Below are 27,470 nucleotides of genomic sequence, written 5' to 3'. Positions count from 1 at the left end.
TGTGAGAAAGGTGGACAAGGATTTGGGAGGTGGTAGAGGGCGTCGAAGGGGAGGTTTTTGTTAAAGAGAGGGTGATGACAGCTGACTTTCAGGGAGAGTACCCGAGGAGAGGGCACCATTAACAATAGCAGCTAATCTATGAATCCATAAGAACAATAATAATCTTTATTGTCACAAGTACGCTTACATTAACACTGCAATGAAGTTACTGTGAAAATCGCCACACTCCGACACCTGTTCGGGTACACGGGGAGAATTCAGAATGTCCAATTTACCTAACAGCACGTCTTTCGGGGTTTGTGGTAGGAAACCGGAGCACCTGGAGGAAACTCACGCTGACACAGGGAGAATGTGCAGACCGACCGTACAGACAGTGACCCAAGCCAGGAATCGAACCTGGGACAATGGCATTGTGAAGCAACAGTGCTAACCACTGTGCTATCGTGCCATCAGAAAGGACTGTTGGGTTGTTCGCAGTTTGATGGTAATAGGGTTGTAGAATCAGGAGCTGGGTCTCCCGGACAAGATGAGTTCAGCTAGGGCATGACAGGAAATAGGTGCGGAACTGGTGAAAAACAAATATTTTAAAATTTATTAGGTTTTCACATTTTGTATGTCATAATTCCTAACTACGCAAAAAGGAAAATAATTTTTTTTAAAAAGACAAACAGAAATCAGCACAGATCTTTACAGGCAATTGCCTTCCTTTCCACTGTCAGCATACATCTGTTATAATTCTCAGTGTCTCCGAACTGCAGAAAAATATGAGTTCAAGATGAAGTTTGTGTTTATTGGAAAATTCATGTTAAAATCAATTTGTAAATGTTCAAATCAGAAGGCATTGCAATCCATCCTTCAGTTTTTCTTGGTTGTTGTTCTTAAATATGGGATAAAGAAGTAAATTGGGGCGAATATAACATGTTCATTGTAGAAATATCATTATGCAGTGAAAAATGAATGGCTGATTGTATTGCAGTCTGCAAAATCCAAACGGGATTGAATGATTCAAAAGTGCCATTTTGTATCAGACTGGATGGAGTTTGGGATTTTCACGTTTTTGCAGTTGCAAAGATGGGTGAACTGAATGGTTTTGATTGATTGTTACAAGCTAAGTTATTAGCTTTGGTTATTCTGCAATCATCCACCCCCTCAAATATTCTATTTTCTCTTAAATTATTCCTAATTTCTTGTTGGCTCCCATGGTGACATGTTGCCTTCTGTTCTGGCCTTTTCTTTTGATTTCTGACCCTCTGCATAAACGAGTTGAAGCTGAGCTGTCCACGGCTCTTCATAAGAATATAAGAACTAACTAAGAGCATGTGTCGTAAATTCAGCCGTTTGAACCAGCTCCGCCATTCAATCCAATCATGGCTGATCTAATCTTGACCTCAACTCCACTTTCTTCTCACTCTCTGACAGTGCAGCGCTCCCACAGTGCTGACACTCCGACAGCGCGGAGCTCCCACAGTGCTGACACTCCGACAGCACGGAGCTCCCACAGTGCTGACACTCCGACAGCGCGGAGCTCCCACAGTGCTGACACTCCGACAGCGCGGAGCTCCCACAGTGCTGACACTCCGACAGCACGGAGCTCCCACAGTGCTGACACTCCGACAGCGCGGAGCTCCCACAGTGCCGAAACTCCGACAGCGCGGAGCTCCCACAGTGCCGAAACTCCGACAGCGCGGAGCTCCCACAGTGCCGAAACTCCGACAGCGCGGAGCTCCCACAGTGCTGACGTCTGACATTGCGGCGCTCCCTCAGTGCTGACCCTCTGACAGTGCAGTGCTCCCTCAGAACTGGCCCTCCGACAGTGCAGCGTTCCCTCGGTGCTAACCCTCCAACAATGCAGCGCTCCCTCAGTACTGAACCACTAACAGTGCAGCGCTCCCTCAGTATTGACCCTCTGACTGTGCTGCGCTCCCCGAGTCTGGATTTCTGACAGTCCAGCGCTCCCTCAATATTGACCCTCTAACACTGTAGTTCTCCCTCAGTACTGACCCTCCGACAGTGCAGCGCTCCCTCAGGACTGACCCTCTGACAGTGCGGCACTACCTCAGCACTGATCCACCGGTAGTGCGGTGCTCCCTCAAGACCGACCCTCCGACAGTGCAGCACTATCTCAGTACTGACCCTCCACCAGTGCGGCGCTCCCTCAATACTGAACCTCCCAAAGTGCGGCTCCCTCAGTACTGGCCCTCCCACAGTGCAGCACTCCCTCAGGACTGACCCTGCAACAGTGCGGCGCTCCCTCAGTACTGACCCTCTGACAGTGCTGCGTTCCCTCAGTACTGACCCTCCGACAGAGTGGCGCTCCCTCAGTATTGACCCTCTGACTCCGCGGAGCTCCCCGAATACTGTCCCTCCGACAGAGCAGTGCTCCGTCAGTACTGACCCCCTCACACTGCAGTTCTCCATCAGTACTGGCCCTCTTGACAGTGCAGCGCTCCCTCACTACTGACCCTCCGACAGTTTGGCGCACCCTCAGACCTGGCACTGCGACAGTGCGGCGCTCCCCCTGTACTGGCCCTCCCACAGTGCGGAGCTCCCTCAGAACTGGCACCACGACAGTGTGATATTACCTCAGTACACCGACAGTGACAGTGCGGCAATTCCTCAGTACTGACCCTCCGACAGTGCGGCGCTCTCTTAACACTGACCCTCCGACAGTGCGGCAGTCTCTCAGTAGTGACCCTATGACAGTGCGGCGCTCCCTCAGTTCTGACCCTCCGACAGTGCAGCGCTCCCTCAGTTCTGACCCTCATCCAGTGCGGCGTTCAAAAAAAAAACTCCACTTTCTTGCCCGTTCTCCATAACCCTTCAACCCATTACTAATTAAAAATCTGTCTATCTCATTCTTAAATTTACCTAATGTCCTGGCATTTCTAGACCTCTTGTTCTAGATTGCCCCACAAGAGGAAACATCCACTCTACGTCTGTTTTGTCAATACCTTTTTTCATCTTGTATATCTCAATTAGATCTCCTTTCATTCTTCTAAACTTGAGAGAGTATCGGCCTGAACTGCTCAATCTAACTTTATAAGACAAACTGCTCACTTCTGGAATCAATCTAGTGAACCTCCTCTGAACTGCCTTTAATGCAACTACATTTCTCCTCATGTAAGGGGATCAAAACTGTACTCCAGGTGCAATCGCACCAATGCATTTACAGTTGCAGCGACACTTCCCAAGTTTATACTCTATTCCTTTAGCTATCAATACCAAAATTCCATTTGCCTTCCTTATTACCTTCTGTATCTGCATTAGTTTTCTGTGATTCATGCACGATGACACCCATGGAGGTCCCAACACACTGACTCCGTGGGAAATGTTCTGGAAATTTGAACTTCTGATGGGCAATTCCTCTGCTCGCCAGAACCCTCTGAGGAAGTCACTAACTCTGAGTTAGGAGTCCGAGACTTCGGACAGTTCCGACTTATTTGGATGGTTACCTAGGAAATGTAGGAGAGAAAAATCCTAGCCTAAGTCCTGGGTAACTATACAGTTGACTCCTCGATCTAACCTGACTAGCCTTGACCTGACACCTCCCCCCGACCCACCTGCCACCCTACACACTTACCCATTTATCTCACCTCACTTGTGTACTTACTCACTCACTCGCTCAGTCACTGAAACACTGAGAAGCTGCGGAGCTTTAAACAGACTACAGTGACTAGGGCTGCATTACGGGGATATGGCTTCTGCTGCCCCCTGCGAGGATTCCTGCACTGAGGGAGTTCTGCAGGAAGTCGGAAACTTTTCAATGTCTGCAGATAAGTGAGTCGTTTTCTGTCTGATCGGAGTCGGACTCGGGTCCTGCCTCTGACTGAAAGTTTGAAATCATTCTTTCTGAATCTCATTACTGTGGACTGTTCCCATTAATTATAATCTGCTGCATATCTGCCCATTATTCCAATTTATTCAGATTTCTTGTATTTGGACTTGTTCATCTCTATTTGAAACATTCCGTCCTCAGATTTGTTTCCTTTCTTCGCGCCTCATCATTTTTACTGTAAATGGCACCCTGCTAGCAACTCGTGTCTTGATCGCCATTCCCCATTCACGACTTGCCAGTTGTCTTCTTAAGTTTATCCAATATTCTGTAAACCTCAGAAACCTGTCTATTTAATCACAAGCAAAGTACTGCGCATGCTGGGAATCTGTAACCAAAACAGAAAGTGATGGAAAAACTCATGCATTAAATAAGGGCGGCATGGTGCACAGTGGTTAGCACTGCTGTCTCACAGCACCAAGGATCCAGGTTTAATTCCGACCTCGGGTGACTGTGTAGAGTTTGTACATTCTCCCCATGTTTCCTCCGGGTGGTCTGGTTTCCTCCACAGTCCAATGATGTGCAGGTTAGGTGGATTGGCGATGATAAATTTTCCCGAATGTGGGGTTGCAGGAATAAGGTCAGGGGGATTGGGCCTAGGTAGGGTGGCCTTTCCAAGGGTTGGTGCAGATTCGGTGGGCCGAATGGCCTCCTTCTGCACTGTAGGGATTCTATGAAATATGCAGTTTTGGCAGCTAGTAGAAATAACTGATTTCCAGCAGCCGCCAGACTTGTACATTTAATGCCTTGCTACTTTGTAAACTAATCACTTGTGTGTGGCTAGTATGAAAAGTCTTGCTGAAATCTAAACATAATATCCATGGAATTCCAGTTGTCAGCTGGCTCTTACTGGAACAGATAAATCCTCATTTGAATATTTGCTGCCACCACCAAGTATCCGTACTGAATCCCCCAAACCATAATCAGACCTATTTAGGTGTTTCATTAGCCCTCTTTTAAGTGTGCCATTTAATAATATATCCACACTGATTGATAAGCTCAGTTATCTGTAAGGCTTTCAATTCTTAAGCACTGATTTCATTTCACGTGATACCTTAAGGACAATAACAAGGACATATTGTTTATTTTCTGTATTCTTACTTGAAGTCTACTCGGTACCTTGTCTTCCTTTATTTGCTATTTCCCTATTGTGCCATAGGTATTTGTGTTTTGTTTAATGCTACTTCCATTCTTTCCCTCCATGCCTAGGATGTGTTAACTTGCATCCTGGGGTTATTGCTCACAGCCCCCTACATAATATAGAAAAGAAGAATTGATTTTGTGTATTTACATTCCTTTAATGATTGAATATTATTCCACCTCTGGGATCTTTCAGTGACTCACCTCCGATTCCTTTTTTCTCCTACTTGCTGCAAATACATTCCCTGCTACTGTTATAATTCCTGAACCTATTCCTGTTCAACTGCAGTCATTCATAATCTGTCAGTAAGGATGAATCAGTTTGTGTTTCTAATCAGCAATATCTTTAATCTGATTTGTTTTGAAACCTCCTGTGATCTCCAGGAGAATACTTTGGTGTTTAAATGTTGCTTTAGCCTTCATTAGGTTATTGGAATTGTACTTTCAGGCTCAGACTGCACGAGGAAAAGGTTATCAAAGATCGGCGATATCATCTTCGAACCTATCCAAATTGTTTTGTCGCTAAAGAATTAATTGATTGGCTTCTAGATCACAAAGATGCTGCTGAGAGGGACATGGCAATCAAACTGATGCAAAAACTATTGGACCACAGTGTCATCCATCATGGTAAGTTCATATAAATATCAAAATACTTCTTTTAATGGTAACACTTCCTGTAAACAAATGTTCTTTATTTGTTGAAAATATTTTATTAAGGCATATATAATTTCAACAATTTTCCAGAGGAAAAAACAACAAAGCAAATAGCACACAACCAACAACTAACTCCAGCCAACATGGCTTACATACACAATTCCCCAATCCCTCATTCTCACTAACTATTTCCCAGCTCAATCAGCCCCTCATGCCTCCCTCTTTTCCTTTACCCCCACCCCCTTTTTCTGCTGACAGCTTAATTTTCCCCGAAGAAGTCGATAAACAGCTGCTGCCTCCGGGCGAACCCTAGCATCGATCCCCTCAGGGCGAACTTGATCTTCTCAAGAAACTCGGCCATGTCACTAACCCATACCCCTGATTTCGGGGATTCCGAGTCACTCCTCGCCAATAAGATCCATCTCCCGGCTACCAGGGAGGCAAAGGCCAAAACTCAGCCTCTCTCACCACCCTGGACTCCCGGGTCTTCCGACACACCAAAAGTCTGGACTCTGAACCACCCATACCTTCAATACTTATGACGTGACATTTGTAAATCAATGCCAAACTCCCCTGAAGAAATTGAGTTCTTTCTGTCCAGTCTGGTCTCAATCAAAAGGCTGAGTTCGGATTTAGAAATTCCTTTAGTTTATTTCAAATAGCTTGCAAGCTTACACTCCCTCTGAGGAAGGCAGGAGACCCATGTCTCTTGAAACTCCCAGAGCGAGTGAGACAAAGGGAGGCAAGACATGTGGACTTTAGTTTACATTCATGCAGTATCAAGTTCCACATACACGAATACAAGATTCCGATAGGCCCTTTCCTTGACCTGGTCATATAATCTAACTGCCACTGATTCTGATAGGCTCATTGCACATTCCTTTCTTTCCTCTGGGCCTGTGCCTCCCAGCATCCTTTGTGGCATCCTTTGTGCAAAGAACCAGTCCCGATAGCCACCCCTCCCCTCTCGCCATGCTTGGCCCATCTCTTTGTTCACTCAGTAGCACAATCAATCACTCATGAGACGAGATGAGAAGGAGTCGAACGATGGCTTTATTACGCAGACTTGTTCCCCAGCAGCACAGTTACAGAATGCGGCTGCTGGGAGAACCCGGGCTCTTATACTCCGCCTTACTGGGTGGAGCCAGTAGGCGGCTGATCCAATTGGGATCCAGTGTCTATCCACCAATAGCCTCTCGGCATCCCAGGGTACCTCAATACCCCTAATACATACCACCACACACTCCCTGCAACCCGAATTAATGTCCATAATGCACTATCCTAACTGGTCATCCCAGTCTAATGCTCTTTTCTTTAGTTCAATTCCTCACCCCTAAACCTCCGACATGCCCAAAACATGTGGACATGATTTGCGGGCCCTCCTGCACACCACCCACACCTATCCTCCAATCATTCAAAGTACCTGCTCATACGGGCCACAGTCATATGCACCCTGTGGATCACCTTAAATTGTATCAGGCTAAGCCTGGCACACGACAAGGACGCGTTGACTCTACTCAGGACATCTTCCCACAACCCCGCCTCTAACTCCCTGCCCAATTCTTCTTCCCACTTCCGCTTCACCTCCCCTATCGGAGCCACCTCCCACTCCATCAGCTCTTTATACATTTCCGAGACCTCCCACTCCCGTTCTTGACATTACCTTGTCCTGTATCCCCTGGGGAGGCAGGTGCGGAAACGTTGAAACCTGCCTCCACACAAAGTCCCTCGACTGTAGGTAGCGGAACCCATTCCCACCTGGCAGCCCAAACTCACCCTCCAAGCACGGAGAGCTGCCATCAGTGAACAGGTCCCCAAAACCGCTCGGTCCCAGCTCGCTGCCACCTCCGAAACCCCCCCATCAAGCCCCCCGTCCCCGACGCAAACCAGGGGTTGCCACTAATAGGTGCCATACCCACGCCCCCTCCAACCCCTGTGCTTCCGCCACTGTCCCCACACCCTCCAGGCAGCCACGACCACCGAGCTTGCGGAGTACCGAGCCGACGAGAACGGCAGAGGTGCCATTACTAGTGCCCCAAAACCTGTGCCCCTACATGAGGCTGCCTCCATGCACTCCCACCCCTACCTCTCCCCCACTACCCACTTCCTATGTTCGCCGCTCAGTCGTAGTTTCTGAAATTTGGCAGGGCCAGCCCACCCTCCCCTCGACCTCACTCTAGCAGCGGCCTCTTTACCTGTGGTGTAAGAGATCACCGCATTCACACTTTTAAAGAAAGCCTTGGAGATAATAGGTCATAGGATCATAGAATTTACAGTACAGAAAGAGGCCATTCGGCCCATTGAGTCTGCACCTGTCCTTACAAAGAGCACCCGACTGAAGCCCACATATCTACCCTAGCCCAGTAACCCCCCACTTAACATTTTTTGGACACTAAGGGCAATGTATCATGGCCAATCCACCTAACCCGCACATCTTCGGACTGTGGGAGGAAACTGGAGCACCCGGAGGAAACCCACGCAGACACGAGGAGAACGTACTGACTCCGCACAGACAGTGACCCAGCCGGGAATAGAACCTGGGACCCTGGAGTTGTGAAGCAACTGTGCTAACCACTGTGCTGCCGTGCTGGCCCGGGATAAAAATAGGCAGGCACTGAAATATAAACAAAGACCTTGGGAGAACCGTCATCTTTACCGCCTGCACCCTCCCCGCCAGTGACAACGGGAGCATATCCCACCTTCTAAAGTCCTCCTTCATCTGCTCCACTAATTGAACCAAATTCAGCTTGTGTAGCTGCTCCCACTTCCGTGCCACCTGGATACCCAAATACCGAAAGCTCCCTCCACCACCTTAAATGGCATCTCCCCAAATCTCCTGTCTTATCGCCTTGCTTGAATCACAAAGAACTCGCTCTTTTCCAAATTCAATTTGAACCCCGAAAACAGGCCGAATGCCCCTATGATCCCCATAATCTCTCCAATCCCACCCAACGGGTCAGAAATATACAAAAGTAGGTCACCCACGTATAGCGAGACCCTGTGCTCCATCCCCCCCCCCCCCCCCCCCCCCCCCCCCCCCAAATACTATTGCTTGCCAGTCCTTTGACGCTCTCAACGCCATCTCCAATGGCTCTATGGCCAAGGCAAACAACAGTGGGGAGAGCAGACATCCCTGCCTCGGCCCCAGTGCAGCCTAAAATAATCCGAGTTCACTCGGTTCATCTGCACACTCGCCGGTACAGCAGCCGGACCCAGTACACAAAACCAAAACGCCCCAGGACCTCCCACAAATACTCCCACTCCACCCGGTTGAAGGCCTTCTCCGCATTCATGGCGACCACCACCTCCACCTCCTTCCCTCAGAGGGCATCGTAATCACATTTCGCAGCCTTCTAATGTTCGCCGTTAAATGCCTCCCCTTCACAACCCCGTCTGGTCCTCCCGTATCACCCCTGGCACACAATCCTCTATTCGCAAGGCCAAGATCTTGGCCAATAGCTTGGCATCTACATTTAGAAGGGATATTGGCCTGTACGACCCACATTGTTCCGGGTCCTTATCCCGCTTCAGGATGAGGGAAATTGAGGCCAGTGAGATCGGAGGGAGTACCCCTTGCTCCCTAGCCTCATTAAATGCCCTTACCAGCAGGGTCCCCAGCCCTCCTGGAAACATTTATAGAACTCCACGGGGTACCCGTCCGGCCCTGGCGCCTTGCACAACTGCATCGCATCCAGCCCTTCCACCACTTCCACCAGCCCAATTGGGGCCCCCAAGCCCCTCCACCAACTCTTCTTCCACCCTCAGAAACTCCAGTCCCTCCAAAAACTGCGTCATCCCCTCTACCCCGGCTGGGCGTTCTGACTCATATAACTTGCAATAAAAGTCCCTAAACACCCTGTTCACCCCTACTGTGTCCAAGATCGTATTCCCACTTCTGTCCTTCACTTTCCCAATCTCCCTCGCCATCTCCCATTTCCTTAACTGGTATGTAAGCATCCTACTAGCCTTCTCCCCATACTCGTACACTGACCCTCTTGTCTTCGCCAACAACGTCCTATCCATAATGAGACTGTCAATTTGGGAGTGCACTTTGTGTGCATGGAAATCAGCCAATGCGAGTCCAGATCAGGGATCTTCCCCAATACCCACCCCATGAACTCTACGTCGTCCCAGTTCGTGGCATAAACGTTCACCGGCACCACCGGCATCCCCTCCAGCTTCCCACTCACCATTATATATCTGCCCCCCAGAGTCTGCCACTATACTTCCCACTTCAAACACCACCCACTTGCTGATCAGAATCGCCCCCCCGCCCTGTTTTGTAGTCTAGTCCTGAATGGAATACCTGCCTTACCCACCCCTTCCTCAGCCTAGTCTGATCCACCACCTTCATGTATGTTTCCCCCCCCCCCCCCCGCTCAATCATTTCTCCCAGCAAACTTTACAATCCCCACCAAACACAAAGAAAAGAGCAACACACCATCCCCCATCACGAACAAAGCAAACCCAGAACACCTCAACGGCCCCTAACCCAGTGTAAAAGTGGTTCATACAAACCAGAAAAATACCAAAATACAAACCAGGAACATCTCCTCCAGAGTTCAATGTGCTCCTTCTTCTGCCAGTCCGTTGCCTCTGAAAAAACATTCCATTGCTGCCTCTGGCGACCCAAAGCAGAGTTCCCAAAGTATATTACCCACAAGCGCTCTGGATATAAAATGCCAAACTTCACCCCCTTCTTAAAAAGGCCGTCTTCACCTTATTAAAGCTCTCCCTCCTTTTGGCCAGCTCTACACCCAGGTCCTGATAGACGTGCAGCTCACTGCCTTCCAAAGTACAGTGCCTCATCTGCCTGGCCCATCTCAAAATCCGCTCCTTATCCAGGAACCGGTGCAGATGCACCACCATCGCCCTCGGCAGCTCGATCCCTTGTGGCTTCCTCATCAGCGCCCTGTGCGCCGGTCCACCTCCAGGGACCGAGCAAATGCCCCTTCACCCAGTAGCTTCTTGCACCACATGTGCGCCGGCGTCCGCTCCCTCGCTGCCCTCCGGCAGGCCGACGATCCTAATGTTCTGCCTGCGCAATCTATTCTCCAGGTCCTCCACCTTCTCCTTCAGCCTCCTTTGTTGATCTCGCATCAACCCCATCTCTGCTGCCATCGAGGCAAGCTGCTTCACGTGCTTCCTCACTGCCTTCTCCACCTTCTGGAACGCCTGGCCCTGGGCCTCTAACCTCATTTCCATGCGGCCGATCCCCTTTATCGGGTCCATCACCCTGGGCAGGTCCTCCAAGTTCTCCTTCCTCTGCTGGGCAAATTTCTCATGGAGGAAGCCCACCACTGATCCGCCGACCACTGGGTGGGCAAGGTGTGGCCCTGACCCTCTGCCATCTTCCCCTGAGTCGAAGGTACCACACCAACTTTCAACCGTTCTCTCCTTTTTTGACCACTTCTGGTCTACCAATCCACACACCGGTGGGATATTCTCTTCTTCCACCCCTCCTGCACCTTTTACAATCTCTCTGCTCTGCCATTAGCCGGGGAAAAGGTCCAAAATGTCCACCACAAGCATGAGCCACCAAATGTGCTACCACTCACACCATGGCCGTCACCAGAAGTCCGTAAACAAATGGTTAAGTATACATTTGATTAATGCTATTGTGAATATGCCCAAATTTCACTCCACTTTTCCATATCCTTTTCGTTTCCCAAGATATTTGCCACTCCAAGCAGGTAACTTGATCCCAACCTTCTGATGAAAATAATCTTGCTCTAGCTGCTAAGTACAGGAGGATTTTACACTGACATTTAAACAAAATGACTTTAGTTCTGCATACTTGCAGCGTGTATTCAGAACAACCCATGTTCTATCTGATATGTCCTATCTGATATGTCCTATCAAGACGCTGAGATGTTGTCACTGCACTGTTTACTTTCCAACATGGAATTGTTCTAACTTGGAATACAACAGGCACGATCGAAAAGCAGCGCAGTGTGGCCGATAGAGGTTGGGAGGTCCCGCTCTCGGGATCTACCTGACGCGCAACGCCTCACGAGACATTGCGATGTAAATCCTGTCCATTGTGGGCGGGATCACTTTTTGGCAAATCTGCATATTAAACTGAGACAGCTAGTCTCACTGAAATATGCAGTTACACGAAGTGTTAGGATCTATCCCCTTCACCTTGGAGACCTCGGGCGAGTGTCGTTCAGTACTAGTCTCCACAAACGGGGACCAGATGGAACAGCACTTGTGGGGTCTCCCAGGGGATTGGAGGTCCCCAGATGCACACCCTTTGGGCAGGATGGTATCCTGACACTGCTGGTGCCACTTGAGCACCATGATACTGCCAGCCTGGCACCCAGGCAGTGCCACCTCTGGCAGCCTGGCACTGCCAAGGTGCCCAGTTGGTGCTGCCAGCTGACAGGGGCACTGCCAGGTTGGCATGTTTTGTGCACTGGTGACTGGGCTGGGGGTGCCCAGCACAGGTGTTGGGAGAGAATGTGGGGGGCCCGGGGACCCTCCCATAATGTGTTGGGGCTTTGGGAGGGAGGGGGTCGTTTTGGCGCCCCAATCTCTCGCTACACTGAGGAGATCCGCCGAGCAGAGCTCCTCAGTGCACAAAATGGGGCTATGTGAGGCCTCAGTCATGCATTCCCAGCTGAGGCCCCCTATCTATACCGGGTGCTGTTCTATTGTGTTGTTTCTTGGCGCTGCGAGTGCTAGGAAACACTCGGCTAAACGCGCTCCCTATGGGACTTTGTTCCCATTTAGTTAAATCCTGACCAATATTTTGTTATACGTTCTGCATGTCAAATAAAAATGCAAGTGCATACATGTGTGTTCATAATAAATACTGCTGTCTGTATGTAGCATTTCCCTGTTGATGCTTAAACTAAACTTATTATTCCACTTGCTCCATGTTCTCTCAAATTCATCCCAAATGTGTCAACAACATGAGGCATATGATAATCTGATCCCGTACCACCGCTGTTTTTGGGAAAAGGAATTCTGGGCTCAATCTACTGGCTGCGTCGTGCTCAAACAGGAGCGTAATGCGGCTGGTAGATGCCGGGTTAAGGCTTCCCGATAGCCAGTACTATAGTGAGATCTACCCAGATCTTGTGAGGCGTCGGGATCAGGATCTCGCCTAGTATGGGTCAGACCAAGCCACGCTCGCTTAAGTCAGTTTTAAACTGACTTCAGTGTATTCACTCGGGATCTACCGGCCTCCCCAGGAGGGCACAGTCAGGCGCCGTTCAGTAACTGGCCCATACAAACATGGACCAGGTGGAAAGGCACCCAGGTGGTCTCTCAGGCCATCGGAGCCCCAGGGTGGTCAGGGACAGGACAGGGTGACCCCCTGGCCCTCCCACCAAGGTGCCTGGAATGTGGGCACCTTGGCACTGTCAGGCTGGCACTGTGACACTGCTACCGAGGCACTGCCGAGGTGCCGGATGGCACTGCAAAGCTGACAGGAGCATTGCCAGGGTGGAATGCCTGGGTGCCATGGTGGCACTGCCGAAGGTCAGGGCCTGAGGTAGTCCATGGCCATGAAAGTGTGGGTTGGGGGCAGCTGCAGGGCAAGTAAATAGGGTCCTCTGGGAGTTTGGGAGCGGTAAAGGGTGGGGGTCCTGGAAGGGGGGAAACACCTGTAAGGGGGATCGGGGGCCTGAAGAGGGGGGACCTTCATGGAGCCCATTGCGGGGTGTCCTCACCTGGAGGGGTGTGGGGTAACGCCCTCGTGGAGGTGACTGCTAATGGGTGAGGGATGTGGGGGGGCCTTCAAGCACACTTGGAAATTGGGGCACCCTTTCAAAATGGCACCCTGATCTCGGAGGAGCCGGTCTGGTCAGCGAGTTCAGCTCCCCAGTGATGAAATTAATTTTTAAGCATGGGCTAAACTGGTTAGAAACTGCCCAGGGCCCAAAAAAGTCAAGTGTCGTTAGATAGTGGTGGGGAACTTGCTGACAGAGCAAGTGGGAAACTCCTAGGAAAACCCTCCACAAATGACACCGAGAAGCCTTTCCGTTAGATCGCACCCTCCATTTCTGATTTTCCGTTTTCACCCTGCTGCACCAAGATGAGTTCCATGTTGAGGTCCCAAACAGCATATTGACTGATAGACAGGAAATCGCCAGGGAAGCCCAATTCTCATATTTCTTAGATTGTGCTTTTAATAAGTAGCTGGTTAATTTCAGACCGCTATCGAGTTTTCCTATCAACCTCCTAAACGTAATGAATAATAAGCAAGTTAGTCTGAAGTAGTTGGTTAGTTCAATATTACTCAATAGAAATAGAGTGATGCAAAACTAGATGCCTCTCTCAATAAATACTTCTCATTAGTTGAATCCTGTGAAGATGTACTATATATGTACAGCCAAGAGTACTTGATCTTCCTTAATCTGTTAAATATGGGTTATTCAAGTATTACCCCACCCACCATCCTTTTGTAAGTTTAAACTGTTCAGAATTCATTTCAATGTGGACAAAAAAATATCTATTGGTTTGCGTATTAATTATTTTATAAATCAGCCTTGCAAGTTGTCATTAATTTGTTGCCCTTGCGAGTAATGTCTGTGATCTGTCTGTAGTGTCTATGAGAGCGGAGTTGAATAAAGGACAGAGTTGATGAGATAATCCCCTTTAAATTGCTGCTGGTGTGATATTGTGTTAACATGTAATAAAATGCTCCTGAAGCATCCTGTAATAGCCTGCACGTGGCTTATGGGGTGGGAATAAGTATCTTCCCCGTGTCCTTTCAGAGTACGAGCTCCTAGCGCGGGGTCTCTATTAACCTCTGTATAAAAGGTCGGCCAGTAAGGCACCGACCAGAACAGGAACCCAGTAGGGATCGACTGGGCAGTGTACATCTCGTGTGTAAATAAAACAGTTTCTTATATTTCACATGGTGTGTACTCCCCATGTCCTTATTAAACATCCCACCCAAAATGTTCTCTAATTTGCTGATTCTGACCTGTGTTCCAAAATGTATTAATCCTGAATTTTTCTGTGCTTTCTCTTTAGTTTGTGACGAGCATAAGGAATTTAAGGATGCTAAACTTTTCTACCGCTTCAGGAAAGATGATGGCACTTTCCCATTGGATAGTGAGGTGAAGGTTTTCACAAGGGGCCAAAGGATATATGAAAAGTAAGTGGATTGTGTTTCAGATGGATCTTCGTGCCCACTAATTACCTTGCAGAAAATTAATGTCTATGTGTTGAAGTTACTTTGTTAATGCCAGTACTCCACTCCTTTTATAGTTACAGTGGAGTAATGTTGTAAACTGATGGGCTTGAAGACAGCAACTGCTTTATTTTTTGATGAGTAATAATAAAATGTGATGGAAGTACTCAGGAGGTCGGGCAGTATCTGGAGAGAAAAATTGAGGTACTGTTTCAACTTGGTGACCGTTTCTGTTTTTGTCAGTTCCATTGGGCGCGATCTACCGGTTGTGTTGTGGTTGAGCGAGAGCGCAACGTGGCCGGTAGAGCCTGGGAGTGGCCTCCCGGCAGCCTTTACGCCTCTGGGTATATTCCCAAGTCCCGCGAGGTGTCAAAATCAGAATCCCATCAAAATGGGGCGTGACCAAACGGTGCACGGAGAAGTAGAACTTAGACCTGGGATCTACTCTCCTCCCCAGGGAGGCCGCAGCTGGGCGCCGATCAGTACTGGTTCACACAAATGTGGACCAGGCGGAGCGGCACCTGGGGGGTCTCCCAGTCCATTGGAGGTCCCTGGGTGGCCAAGGATCGTGCAGGTGGCTCCCTGGCCTTCTCCCTGGAACTCATGCACCTTGGCACTGCCAACCTGGCACTGCCAAGGTGCCCGGGTGGCACTAAGCTGGCAGGAGCACTGCTAGGTGGCAGTGCAAGGGTGCCTGGTTTCCAGGGTGCCTGGTTTCCAGGGTGCCTGGTTTCCAGGGTAGCGCTGACAAGGATCTGGGTCTGAGGTGCACATGCTCATGAAAGGAGGTGGGGCGGCGGGGGTAGTGGAGGTGCAGGGCAGATAAGAAGGGGCCTCTGGTATGTTGGGGGGGGGGGTGCCAGGTCAGGGTCCTGGAGGGGTGTGCCTGGAAGGGTTGAGGGGTGGGGGTTCCTGAAGGTGGTGTCCACCATGGACCACGTAGCGGGGAATCCTCACTTGGGAGGGCCTGGGGTGGGGTGGGAGGAGTGATGCCCATGTGGTGGGGGGTGATGTTGCCCATAGGTGGGGGGGAACCACAAGCTCACTTAGAGATCCGGGCTTCCTTTCAAAATGGCGGCCCGATCTCTGAATTCAGCTCCACAATGCTGAAGAAAATTCGAAGTGTGGGCTAAACTCTCTCCTCGTAGTACTGCTGGTAGGCCAGGTGGCCAGACAGTGGAGAAGGCGGTGGCAGCAGCATCAATAGAGGCTCAAGGCGGCGACCCATGTGCAGGGCCCCGCCCCACACCCTGAGGTTCCGGCCGACCAACAGGCCAGGGAGAGAACCAAAAGGGGAGGTCCGCGATTGGCCAAGGTGTACAGGCGTCGCTGATCTTTCAAACAATGACTGACAGCATGTGCCGATTCCTCCGCTGCTCTGGTGGTGCACTGCAGTGAGTGCCGCTCACTTCGTGGAGGTCTGCTGTGTTGTCTAGAATCTGGCACAATAGCGGGACAACGTGCGGGAGGTGAAGGAGGAGAAACATGTGCCCACCTCCGAGGAGGAGGACAAGGATGAGGAGGCGCCGGACCAGGAAGGGCTGGAGGATGAACCCAGGGAGGACCCGCAGGACCAGCCAGATGATGGAGGGCAGGGGGCAGCGGTAAGAATCCGGCAAGCCCGGAGGGCCAGGAGGCTCTCGTCCTCGCCCGTTTCGCATAGCACGTAGCCTCGTCTGTCTTTCCCCCTCTCTCAACATCCCCCCCCCATTTCCCACACTACCAGGATTTGTGTAACATCACTCCAGGGTGATGGGACTGTGTTGGCACTGTCAGCGGGTCACTGTCGAGGGCAGGGGGCTGATGGTAACTTGCTGATAGCTGAGCGCCAGTGCTCCTCATTCAATGCCATAGCCTGCCTCTCTGCTGAGTGCTCACTCACACCCATCACCTGCATGGGATGGCGGGGTTGAGGATGCTGGGGGAGGGCGGAAGAGGCATCCAGGACCTCAGTGTCTGGGGAGATTGGGCATGGAATTGGTGTTCGGCCTGCATTGTGTCCGCAGCTACCCCAGTCCCCTGATGACGCCGCCCCACTCCCCCCACAATGTACTCAACTCCCTTTACTCCCCTCCCCCCAACCACCAATTGCATCCCATGTCCTTTAATGCCCCTGCCGGGCGTCCTCTGGGTCCTGGGACAATACGCTGTGGGGCGGATGTGTTGCCAGGTGCATACTCATGGAGAGTGGGGGAAGCACCATACTGAGGTCCACTGCCTGTCCCATAACCCCTCCTAACCTGCCCACTGCTGTCTTGCCTGGGAGTTCCTGCCTCCATCAGATATGCTCACCAGAATATGCCCCAGAAGCTGACCACTACTGTCACCCATCAAGGTGTGTGTTTCTGCGCTGGTGGAGGGTGGGGATGACAGCTGTGCCACTATGGTCTCCTCCGAGCTCTCCTCCGAGGTATTCTCATGGGAGGCAGAGGGGGGACCACCCCGGATGGGCCGGCACGATCAGATGAGGATGCTGCGGGAGAATGGATATGTGGTAAGGATGGGTCATTCTGTATGGGATTAACACCTCGCGTGTGATAGGTCATCTGGATGGGGGCTAGTGGATCCTCGCATCTGCGCCGTACGCTGACCACTACGTTGGTGAAGATCTGTCCTTGGCCAGCCTCGCAACCTCCAGCGGCATTCCTCTTGGGGGGGGGGGGGAGGTTGCTGATGTCCGGCACCCCGCCGCCCTTCTGGACTCTGTCCCGTCTGTTGTGGGCAAACTCCTGCCGGGACAGAGCGGGGCCATCGTCATTCACACGCGTCCATCATCAGGGGTGGGGAGGGGGGGGATGGGGTGGAGGAGATGATGGCCCATGTTACAGTGGGGGAGAGAAATGCGTTTGGGGGCGTGGGCGACACTGCTGGACATGGATGGGCAAAGGCACAATACGCTGTGGGGCGGATGTGTTGCCAGGTGCATACTCATGGAGAGTGGGGGAAGCACCATACTGAGGTCCACTGCCTGTCCCATAACCCCACCTAACCTGCCCACTCCTGGGCATGAAGGGGCTTTTTAGCCTGAGAAATCCATCTAACCTACAGAATTTTGGACTCTGGGAGTAAACCGGAGCACCCGGACATGGGGAGAAGTTGCAATCTCCACACGGACAGTCGCCCAAGGCCAGACTTGAACCCAGGTCCCTGGTGCTGTGAGGCAGCAGTGCTAACCACTGTGCCATCGACTCTCCCACTCTTGCTGCCTGTCGACAGGCACATTGGAAGAATTTACAGGTTGATAACAAGTTGATTACAGGCGCCATGTGGAACACAATCGATTCCCATGAGAAACAGTGTGGGATTTGCCGGGTCCATAATGATAATTGGGAGGCTGACAAGTTGCAGCCATTATACACATTACACTCCCCACACACACTGATCCCAGCCAACAGGATGGCGCTGGTTGAGGTGGCATGGTGGCGCAGTGGTTAGCCACTGCTGTCTCACGATGCTGAGGACCCAGGTTCGATCCCAGCCCTGGGTTACTGTCTGTGTGGAGTTTGCACATTCTCCCCGTGTCTGCGTGGGTCTCACCTGCACAACCCAAAGATCTGCAGGTTAGGTGGATTGGCCACGCTAAATTGCCCCTTAATTGGAAAAAAAATTGGGTACTCTAAATTTATTTTTTAAAACGACGGCACTGGTTGCGCTGGAGCACACCCATCCCACTGATGGGTGGTTGGCTGGGGCTAGAGGGCACCTAGGGGGGTGCCCTGGGGGACCACCCATAAGACCTGTGGCCCTAAGTTCACAGTGGTCAGTCAGCGGCATTCGCAGATGCATGGCTGTCTTGCAGGCCGCGGCAATGGTGCTCCGTGCCCATCCACCCCGATCCCACAGCACACCTCCTGGCTGCCACCCGCTATTCTCTTTCCCCCCCCCCACCCCCGGCCCTGGCAGAAGCCCCCCGTCCAGCGACACAACTGTTGGACACTTTATGTACACACTCTCTCTCCCCCTCAGCAGCCACAGCTCCTGTTACACGATTTAAAAAAAAAATTAGCCTGCACAATTAAATTTAACCTACCCTGCACATCTTTGGGATGTGGAGGCGAAACCCACGCAAACACGGGGAGAATGTGCAAACTCCACCAGGGTGTTTATTTTACCATGTTGATGTCATTGTTTATGTTACTGTTATAAAAATTTTCAAATACCTCTTAAAATATGTATTTTTTAAACTCGTACAATGTATGAGGTCCAGTGCCTGTGCATGGAATAAAGACATTGATATTTTAATATGTTTGCACTTTTATCTTGTTTTCAAATGAATATTTTCTTGGATTTGAAAATCATTCCCTCGTACATTTCCTTCTCCTATCCAGAGCTTCCATGCAGGCCAAAAACAAAACTTGACGTACAAGCTTGGCTCCTTTATTTATTCCAGTTTCCACACCAACTCATGGACTAAGCATATCACTGTATTCAAAAATAATTTGGGTGGGATTCTGCGTCCATTGATGGCAGTGAGATTCTCCGGTCCTGCTGCAATGGGAAATTTGGCTCAGTGCCAAATTCTCCGTCCAGCCCGGCAGCAGTAGCGGGGTGGACTCGCAACAGAGAATGCGGATTGTTCGATCCTGATGCAATTTTAAGTTTTAGCTTTGACTCAAGAACATTGATGCTTCATCCATGTTGTCAATTCCTTTTTTCTCTCTCATTCTCCTGGGTCAGTCACTGTTTTTTTTTTTTTTGCACTGAGTGCTGAATTTGGTGCATTTTGAGTGCTATAGTATGAGTTTGGTGACCGAGGGAATATAAGGCTTAATTTTTATCTAAAGTTTAGTCTTTCTTTTATTTAGTTAATTAACTTAAAAGTTGTTGTTTGGTTTAGAAGAAGGTGAATTTTCAATCAGCTTTAAACAAGCTTCTACTTGTAGGTACTTGCAGCTGGAGCTTGTTAATTAGTTAATTGGATTAGGCCAGTTTTCAGAGGCTAGATTCACAGCATAAAAGTGATCCCCTACAGTGTAGACTTTGTTTGCACTGAGTGCTGAATTTGGTGCATTGAGTGCTATAGTGAGAGTTTTGTGACTGAAGGAGTGCTGAATTTGGTGCATCTGAGTGCTATAGTGAGAGTTTGGTGACTGAGGGAGTGCTGAATTTGGTGCATTTGAGTGCTATAGTAAGAGTTTGGTGACCGACGGAGTTAGGTGAGGAGGGAGTAAGGTGCTCCTTTCATTTTGTTTCCGACATTGCCGCAAAGAGTGAGAAGAGAGCCAGGAGTTTACAGAAGGTGTAGCTGACTGGGAGCAGAGTCGGAGGGCGGAGATCTAGTTAGTCCACAGGGCAGCTATATTCTGTCAGGTAAGAGGGGATGGAGGCTAGGCCAGTTGCATGCTCCTCCTGTAGGATGTGGGTGGTGAGTGATACCACCGGTGTCCCCGCTGACTATACCTGCGGGAAGTGCACCCAACTTCAGCTCCTCAAAGACCGTGTTCGGGAACTGGAGCTGAAGCTGGATGAACTTCGGATCATCCGGGAGGCAAAGGGGGTGATTGAGAAGAGTTACAGGGAGGTAACCACACCCAAGGTACAGGACAAGGATACAGGGTTACAGTCAGGGGGAAAAAAACAAACAGGCAGACAGTGCAGGGATCCCTCGTGGCCGTTCCCCTTCAAAACAAGTATACTGTTTTGGATGCTGTTGGGGGGGATGACCTACCGGGGGAAGGCCCTAGCGGCCAGGTCTCTGGCACTGAGTCTGGCTCTGGGGCTCAGAAGGGAAGGGGGGAGAATAGAAAAGCAATAGTTGTAGGAGATTCAATGGTTAGGGGAATAGATAGGGGATTCTGTGGTCGCGAGCGAGACTCCCGGAAGGTATGTTGCCTCCCGGGTGCCAAGGTCATGGATGTCTCGGATCGTGTCTTCAGGATCCTTAAGGGGAGGGGGAGCAGCCAGAAGTCGTGGTGCACATTGGTACCAACGACATAGGTCGGAAAAGGGGTGTGGAGGTAATAAACAAGTTTAGGGAGTTAGGCTGGAAGTTAAAAGCCAGGACAGACAGAGTTGTCATCTCTGGTTTGTTGCCGGTGCCACGTGATAGCGAGGTTAGGAATAGGGAGAGAGTGCAGTTGAACACGTGGCTGCAGGAATGGTGTAGGAGGGAGGGCTTCAGGTATTTGGATAATTGGAGCGCATTCTGGGGAAGGTGGGACCTGTACAAGCAGGACGGGTTGCATCTGAACCAGAGGGGCACCAATATCCTGAGAGGGAGGTTTTCTAGTACTCTTCGGGAGGGTTTAAACTAATTTGGCAGGGGAATGGGAACCGGATTTGTAGTCCAGCAACTAAGGTAGCCGATATTCAGGACGTCAAAGCGTGTAATGAGGCAGTGGGGAAGGGAACACTGATAAAGGAGAGTACTTGCAGGCACGGAGATGGGTTGAAGTGTGTATACTTCAACGCAAGAAGCATCAGGAATAAGGTGGGTGAACTTAAGGCATGGATCGGTACTTGGGACTACGATGTGGTGGCCATCACGGAAACTTGGATAGAAGAGGGGCAGAAATGGTTGTTGGAGGTCCCTGGTTATAGATGTTTCAATAAGATTAGGGAGGGTGGTAAAAGAGGTGGGGGGGTGGCATTGTTAATTAGAGATAGTATAACAGCTGCAGAAAGGCAGTTCGAGGAGTATCACCCTAATGAGGTAGTAAGGGTTGAAGTCAGAAATAGGAAAGGAGCAGTCACCTTGTTAGGAGTTTTCTATAGGCCCCCCAATAGTAGCAGAGATGTGGAGGAACAGATTGCGAAACAGATTTTGGAAAGGTGCAGAAGTCACAGGGTAGTAGTCATGGGTGACTTTAACTTCCCAAATATTGAGTGGAAACTCTTTAGATCAAATAGTTTGGATGGGGTGGTGTTTGTGCAGTGTGTCCAGGAAGCTTTTCTAACACAGTATGTAGATTGTCCGACCAGGGCAATATTGGATTTAGTACTTGGTAATGAACCAGGGCAAGTGATAGATTTGTTAGTGGGGGAGCATTTTGGAGATAGTGACCACAATTCTGTGACTTTCACTTTAGTAATGGAGAGGGATAGGTGCGTGCAACAGGGTAAGGTTTACAATTGGGGGAAGGGTAAATACGATGTTGTCAGACAAGAATTGAAGTGCATAAGTTGGGAACATAGGCTGTCAGGGAAGGACACAAGTGAAATGTGGAACTTGTTCAAGGAACAGGTACTACGTGTCCTTGATATGTATGTCCCTGTCAGGCAGCGAAGAGATGGTCGAGTGAGGGAACCATGGTTGACTAGAGAGGTTGAATGTCTTGTTAAGAGGAAAAAGGAGACTTATGTAAGGCTGAGGAAACAAGGTTCAGACAGGGCATTGGAGGGATACAAGATAGCCAGGAGGGAACTGAAGAAAGGGATTAGGAGAGCTAAGAGAGGGCATGAACAATCTTTGGCGGGTAGGATCAAGGAAAACCCCAAGGCCTTTTACACATATGTGAGAAATATGAGAATGACTAGAGCGAGGGTAGGTCCGATCAAGGACAGTAGCGGGAGATTGTGTATTGAGTCTGAAGAGATAGGAGAGGTCTTGAACGAGTACTTTTCTTCTGGATTTACAAATGAGAGGGGCGATATTGTTGGAGAGGACAGTGTGAAACAGACTGGTAAGCTCGAGGAAATACTTGTTAGGAAGGAAGATGTGTTGGGCATTTTGAAAAACTTGAGGATAGACAAGTCCCCCAGGCCTGACGGGATATATCCAAGGATTCTATGGGAAGCAAGAGATGAAATTGCAGAGCCGTTGGCAATGATCTTTTCGTCCTCCCTGTCAACAGGGGTGGTACCAGGGGATTGGAGAGTGGCGAATGTCGTGCCCCTGTTCAAAAAAGGAACTAGGGATAACCCTGGGAATTACAGGCCAGTTAGTCTTACTTCGGTGGTAGGCAAAGTAATGGAAAGGGTACTGAAGGATAGGATTTCTGAGCATCTGGAAAGACACTGCTTGATTAGGGATAGTCAGCACGGATTTGTGAGGGGTAGGTCTTGCCTTACAAATCTTATCGAATTCTTTGAGAAGGCGACCAAGCATGTGGATGAAGGTAAAGCAGTGGATGTAGTGTACATGGATTTTAGTAAGGCATTTGATAAGGTTCCCCATGGTAGGCTTCTGCAGAAAGTAAGGAGGCATGGGATAGTGGGAAAATTGGCCAGTTGGATAACGAGCTGGCTAACCAATCGAAGTCAGAGAGTGGTGGTGAATGGCAAATATTCAGCCTGCAGCCCAGTTACCAGTGGCGTACCGCAGGGATCAGTTCTGGGTCCTCTGCTGTTTGTGATTTTCATTAATGACTTGGATGAGGGAGTTGAAGGGTGGGTCAGTAAATTTGCAGACGATACGAAGATTGGTGGAGTTGTGGATAGTAAGGAGGGCTGTTGTCGGCTGCAAAGAGACATAGATAGGATGAAGAGCTGGGCTGAGAAGTGGCAGATGGAGTTTAACCCTGAAAAGTGTGAGGTTGTCCATTTTGGAAGGACAAATATGAATGCGGAATACAGGGTTAACGGTAGAGTTCTTGGCAATGTGGAGGAGCAGAGAGATCTTGGGGTCTATGTTCATACATCTTTGAAAGTTGCCACTCAAGTGGATAGAGCTGTGAAGAAGGCCTATGGTGTGCTCGCGTTCATTAACAGAGGGATTGAATTTAAGAGCCATGAGCCAAGAAACAGATAGTTAACAGTAACTTTGAAATTTATAAAAAAATATAAAAAAAATTTAAAAAAATTTAAATTTAAATTTTAATTAATTGACGCAATGTCAGTTAGAGGGGTGCAGTGCTCTGACTGTGAGATGTGGCAGGTCCGGGAGGCTTCCAGCATCCCAGATGGCTTCATCTGCAGAAAGTGCACCCAACTGCAGCTCCCCACAGACCGCATGGTTCGGTTGAAGCAGCAATTGGATGCACTTAGGAGCATGCAGATGGCGGAAAGCGTCATAGATCGCAGTTATGTAAATGTGGTCACACCCAAGGTGCAGGCAGAGAAATGGGTGACCACCAGAAAGGGCAGGCAGTCAGTGCAGGAATCCCCTGTGGTTGTCCCCCTCTCGAACAGGTATACCCCTTTGGATACTGTCGGGGGGGATAGCCTATCAGGGGAAAACAGCAGCAGCCAGAGCAGTGGCACCACGGCTGGCTCTGATGTTCAGAAGGGAGGGTCAAAGCGCAGAAGAGTAATAGTAATAGGGGACTCTATAGTCAGGGGCACAGATAGGCGCTTCTGTGGACGTGAAAGAGACTCCAGGATGGTATGTTGCCTCCCTGGTGCCAGGGTCCAGGATGTCTCCGAACGGGTAGAGGGCATCCTGAAGGGGGAGGGCAAACAGGCAGAGGTCGTTGTACATATTGGTACTAACGACATAGGCAGGAAGGGGCATGAGGTCCTGCAGCAGGAGTTCAGGGAGCTAGGCAGAAAGTTAAAAGACAGGACCTCGAGGGTTGTAATCTCGGGATTACTCCCTGTGCCACGTGCCAGTGAGGCTAGAAATAGGAAGATAGAGCAGCTAAACACGTGGCTAAACAGCTGGTGTAGGAGGGAGGGTTTCCATTATCTGGACCACTGGGAGCTCTTCCGGGGCAGGTGTGACCTGTATAAGAAGGACGGGTTGCATCTAAACCGGAGAGGCATAAATATCCTGGCCGCGAGGTTTGCTAGTGTCACACGGGAGGGTTTAAACTAGTATGGCAGGGGGGTGGGCACGGGAGCAATAGGTCAGAAGGTGAGAGCATTAAGGGAGAACTAGGGAATAGGGACAGTGGGGCTCTGAGGCAGAGCAGACAGGGATAAGTTGCTGAACACAGCGGGTCTGGTGGCCTGAAGTGCATATGTTTTAATGCAAGAAGTATTACGGGTAAGGCAGATGAACTTAGAGCTTGGATTAGTACTTGGAAGTATGATGTTGTTGCCATTACAGAGACCTGGTTGAGGGAAGGGCAGGATTGGCAACTAAACGTTCCAGGATTTAGATGTTTCAGGCGGGCTAGAGGGGGATGTAAAAGGGGAGGCGGGGTTGCGCTACTGGTTCGGGAGAATATCACAGCTGTACTGCAGGAGGACACCTCAGAGGGCAGTGAGGCTATATGGGTAGAGATCAGGAATAAGAAGGGTGCAGTCACAATGTTGGGGGTTTACTACAGGCCTCCCAACAGCCAGCGGGAGATAGAGGAGCAGATAGGTAGACATAGTTTGGAAAAGAGTAAAAACAACAGGGTTGTGGTGATGAGAGACTTCAACTTCCCCAATATTGACTGGGACTCACTTAGTGCCAGGGGCTGAGACGGGGCGGAGTTTGTAAGGAGCATCCAGGAGGGCTTCTTAAAACAATATGTAGACAGTCCAACTAGGGAAGGGGCGGTACTGGACCTGGTATTGGGGAATGAGCCCGGCCAGGTGGTAGATGTTTCAGTAGGGGAGCATTTCGGTAACAGTGACCACAATTCAGTAAGTTTTAAAGTACTGGTGGACAAGGATAAGAGTGGTCCTCGGATGAATGTGCTAAATTGGGGGAAGGCTAATTATAACAATATTAGGCGGGAACTGAAGAACATAGATTGGGGGCGGATGTTTGAGGGCAAATCAACATCTGACATGTGGGAGGCTTTCAAGTGTCAGTTGAAAGGAATTCAGGACCGGCATGTTCCTGTGAGGAAGAAGGATAAATACGGCAATTTTCGTGAACCTTGGATGACGAGAGATATTGTAGGCCTCGTCAAAAAGAAAAAGGAGGCATTTGTCAGGCCAAAAGGCTGGGAACAGACGAAGCCTGTGTGGAATATAAGGAAAGTAGGAAGGAACTTAAGCAAGGAGTCAGGAGGGCTAGAAGGGGTCACGAAAAGTCATTGGCAAATAGGGTTAAGGAAAATCCCAAGGCTTTTTACACGTACATAAAAAGCAAGAGGGTAGCCAGGGAAAGGGTTGGCCCACTGAAGGATAGGCAAGGGAATCTATGTGTGGAGCCAGAGGAAATGGGTGAGGTACTAAATGAATACTTTGCATCAGTATTCACCAAAGAGAAGAAATTGGTAGATGTTGAGTCTGGAGAAGGGTGTGTAGATAGCCTGGGTCACATTGAGATCCGAAAAGACGAGGTGTTGGGTGTCTTAAAAAATATTAAGGTAGATAAGTCCCCAGGGCCTGATGGGATCTACCCCAGAATACTGAAGGAGGCTGGAGAGGAAATTGCTGAGGCCTTGACAGAAATCTTTGGATCCTCGCTGTCTTCAGGGGATGTCCCGGAGGACTGGAGAATAGCCAATGTTGTTCCTCTGTTTAAGAAGGGTAGCAAGGATAATCCCGGGAACTACAGGCCGGTGAGCTGCTTCAGTGGTAGGGAAATTACTGGAGAGTATTCGTCGAGACAGGATCTACTCCCATTTGGAAGCAAATGGACGTATTAGTGAGAGGCAGCACGGTTTTGTGAAGTCAAGGTCATGTCTCACTAACTTGATAGAGTTTTTCGAGGAGGTCACTAAGATGATTGATGCAGGTAGGGCAGTGGATGTTGTCTATATGGACTTCAGTAAGGCCTTTGACAAGGTCCCTCATGGTAGACTAGTACAAAAGGTAAAGTCACACGGGATCAGGGGTGAGCTGGCAAAGTGGATACAGAACTGGCTAGGCCATGGAAGGCAGAGAGTAGCAATGGAAGGATGCTTTTCTAATTGGAGGGCTGTGACCAGTGGTGTTCCACAGGGATCAGTGCTAGGACCTTTGCTCTTTGTAGTATATATAAATGATTTGGAGGAAAATGTAACTGGTCTGATTAGTAAGTTTGCAGACGACACAAAGGTTGGTGGAATTGCGGATAGCGATGAGGACTGTCGGTTGATACAGCAGGATTTAGATTGTTTGGAGACTTGGGCGGAGAGATGGCAGATGGAGTTTAATCCGGACAAATGTGAGGTAATGCATTTTGGAAGGTCTAATGCAGGTAGGGAATATACAGTGAATGGTAGAACCCTCAAGAGTATTGAAAGTCAAAGAGATCTAGGGAGTACAGGTCCACAGGTCATTGAAAGGGGCAACACAGGTGGAGAAGGTAGTCAAGAAGGCATACGGCATGCTTGCCTTCATTGGCCGGGGCATTGAGTATAAGAATTGGCAAGTCATGTTGCAGCTGTATAGAACCTTGGATAGGTCCACTTGGAGTATAGTGTTCAATTCTGGTCGCCGCACTACCAGAAGGATGTGGAGGCTTTAGAGAGGGTGCAGAAGAGATTTACCAGAATGTTGCCTGGTATGGAGGGCATTAGCTATGAGGAGCGGTTGAATAAACTCGGTTTGTTCTCACTGGAACGAAGGAGGTTGAGGGGAGACCTGATAGAGGTATACAAAATTATGAGGGGCATAGGCAGAGTGGATAGTCAGAGGCTTTTCCCCAGGGTAGAGGGGTCAATTACTAGGGGGCATAGGTTTAAGGTGAGAGGGGCAAGGTTTAGAGTAGATGTACGAGGCAAGTTTTTTACGCAGAGGGTAGTGGGTGCCTGGAACTCGCTACCGGAGGAGGTGGTGGAAGCAGGGACGATAGGGACATTTAAGGGGCATCTTGACAAATACATGAATAGGATGGGAATAGAGGGATACGGACCCAGGAAGTTTAGAAGATTGTAGTTTAGTCGGGCAGCATGGTCGGCACGGGCTTGGAGGGCCGAAGGGCCTGTTCCTGTGCTGTACATTTCTTTG

General features: G+C 49.7%; 1 protein-coding gene across 3 annotated transcripts in view; it reads left to right on the top strand.

The window, feature by feature from the left end:
* Window positions 1-27,470, top strand: part of deptor (DEP domain containing MTOR-interacting protein) — a 184,874-nt gene that overhangs the window by 73,399 nt on the left and 84,005 nt on the right. For all 3 annotated transcript variants that reach the window (XM_072467392.1, XM_072467394.1, XM_072467393.1), the window contains exons 3-4: window positions 5,421-5,599; window positions 14,615-14,738. In XM_072467392.1, the coding sequence (XP_072323493.1) occupies window positions 5,421-5,599; window positions 14,615-14,738 (303 nt within the window). The remainder of the gene's footprint in view (window positions 1-5,420; window positions 5,600-14,614; window positions 14,739-27,470) is intronic.

The sequence above is a fragment of the Scyliorhinus torazame genome, chromosome 11 (genome assembly GCF_047496885.1).
Source record: "Scyliorhinus torazame isolate Kashiwa2021f chromosome 11, sScyTor2.1, whole genome shotgun sequence".
Classification (NCBI taxonomy): Eukaryota; Metazoa; Chordata; class Chondrichthyes; order Carcharhiniformes; family Scyliorhinidae; genus Scyliorhinus; species Scyliorhinus torazame.
This window is presented reverse-complemented; position numbering and strand designations above follow the sequence as displayed.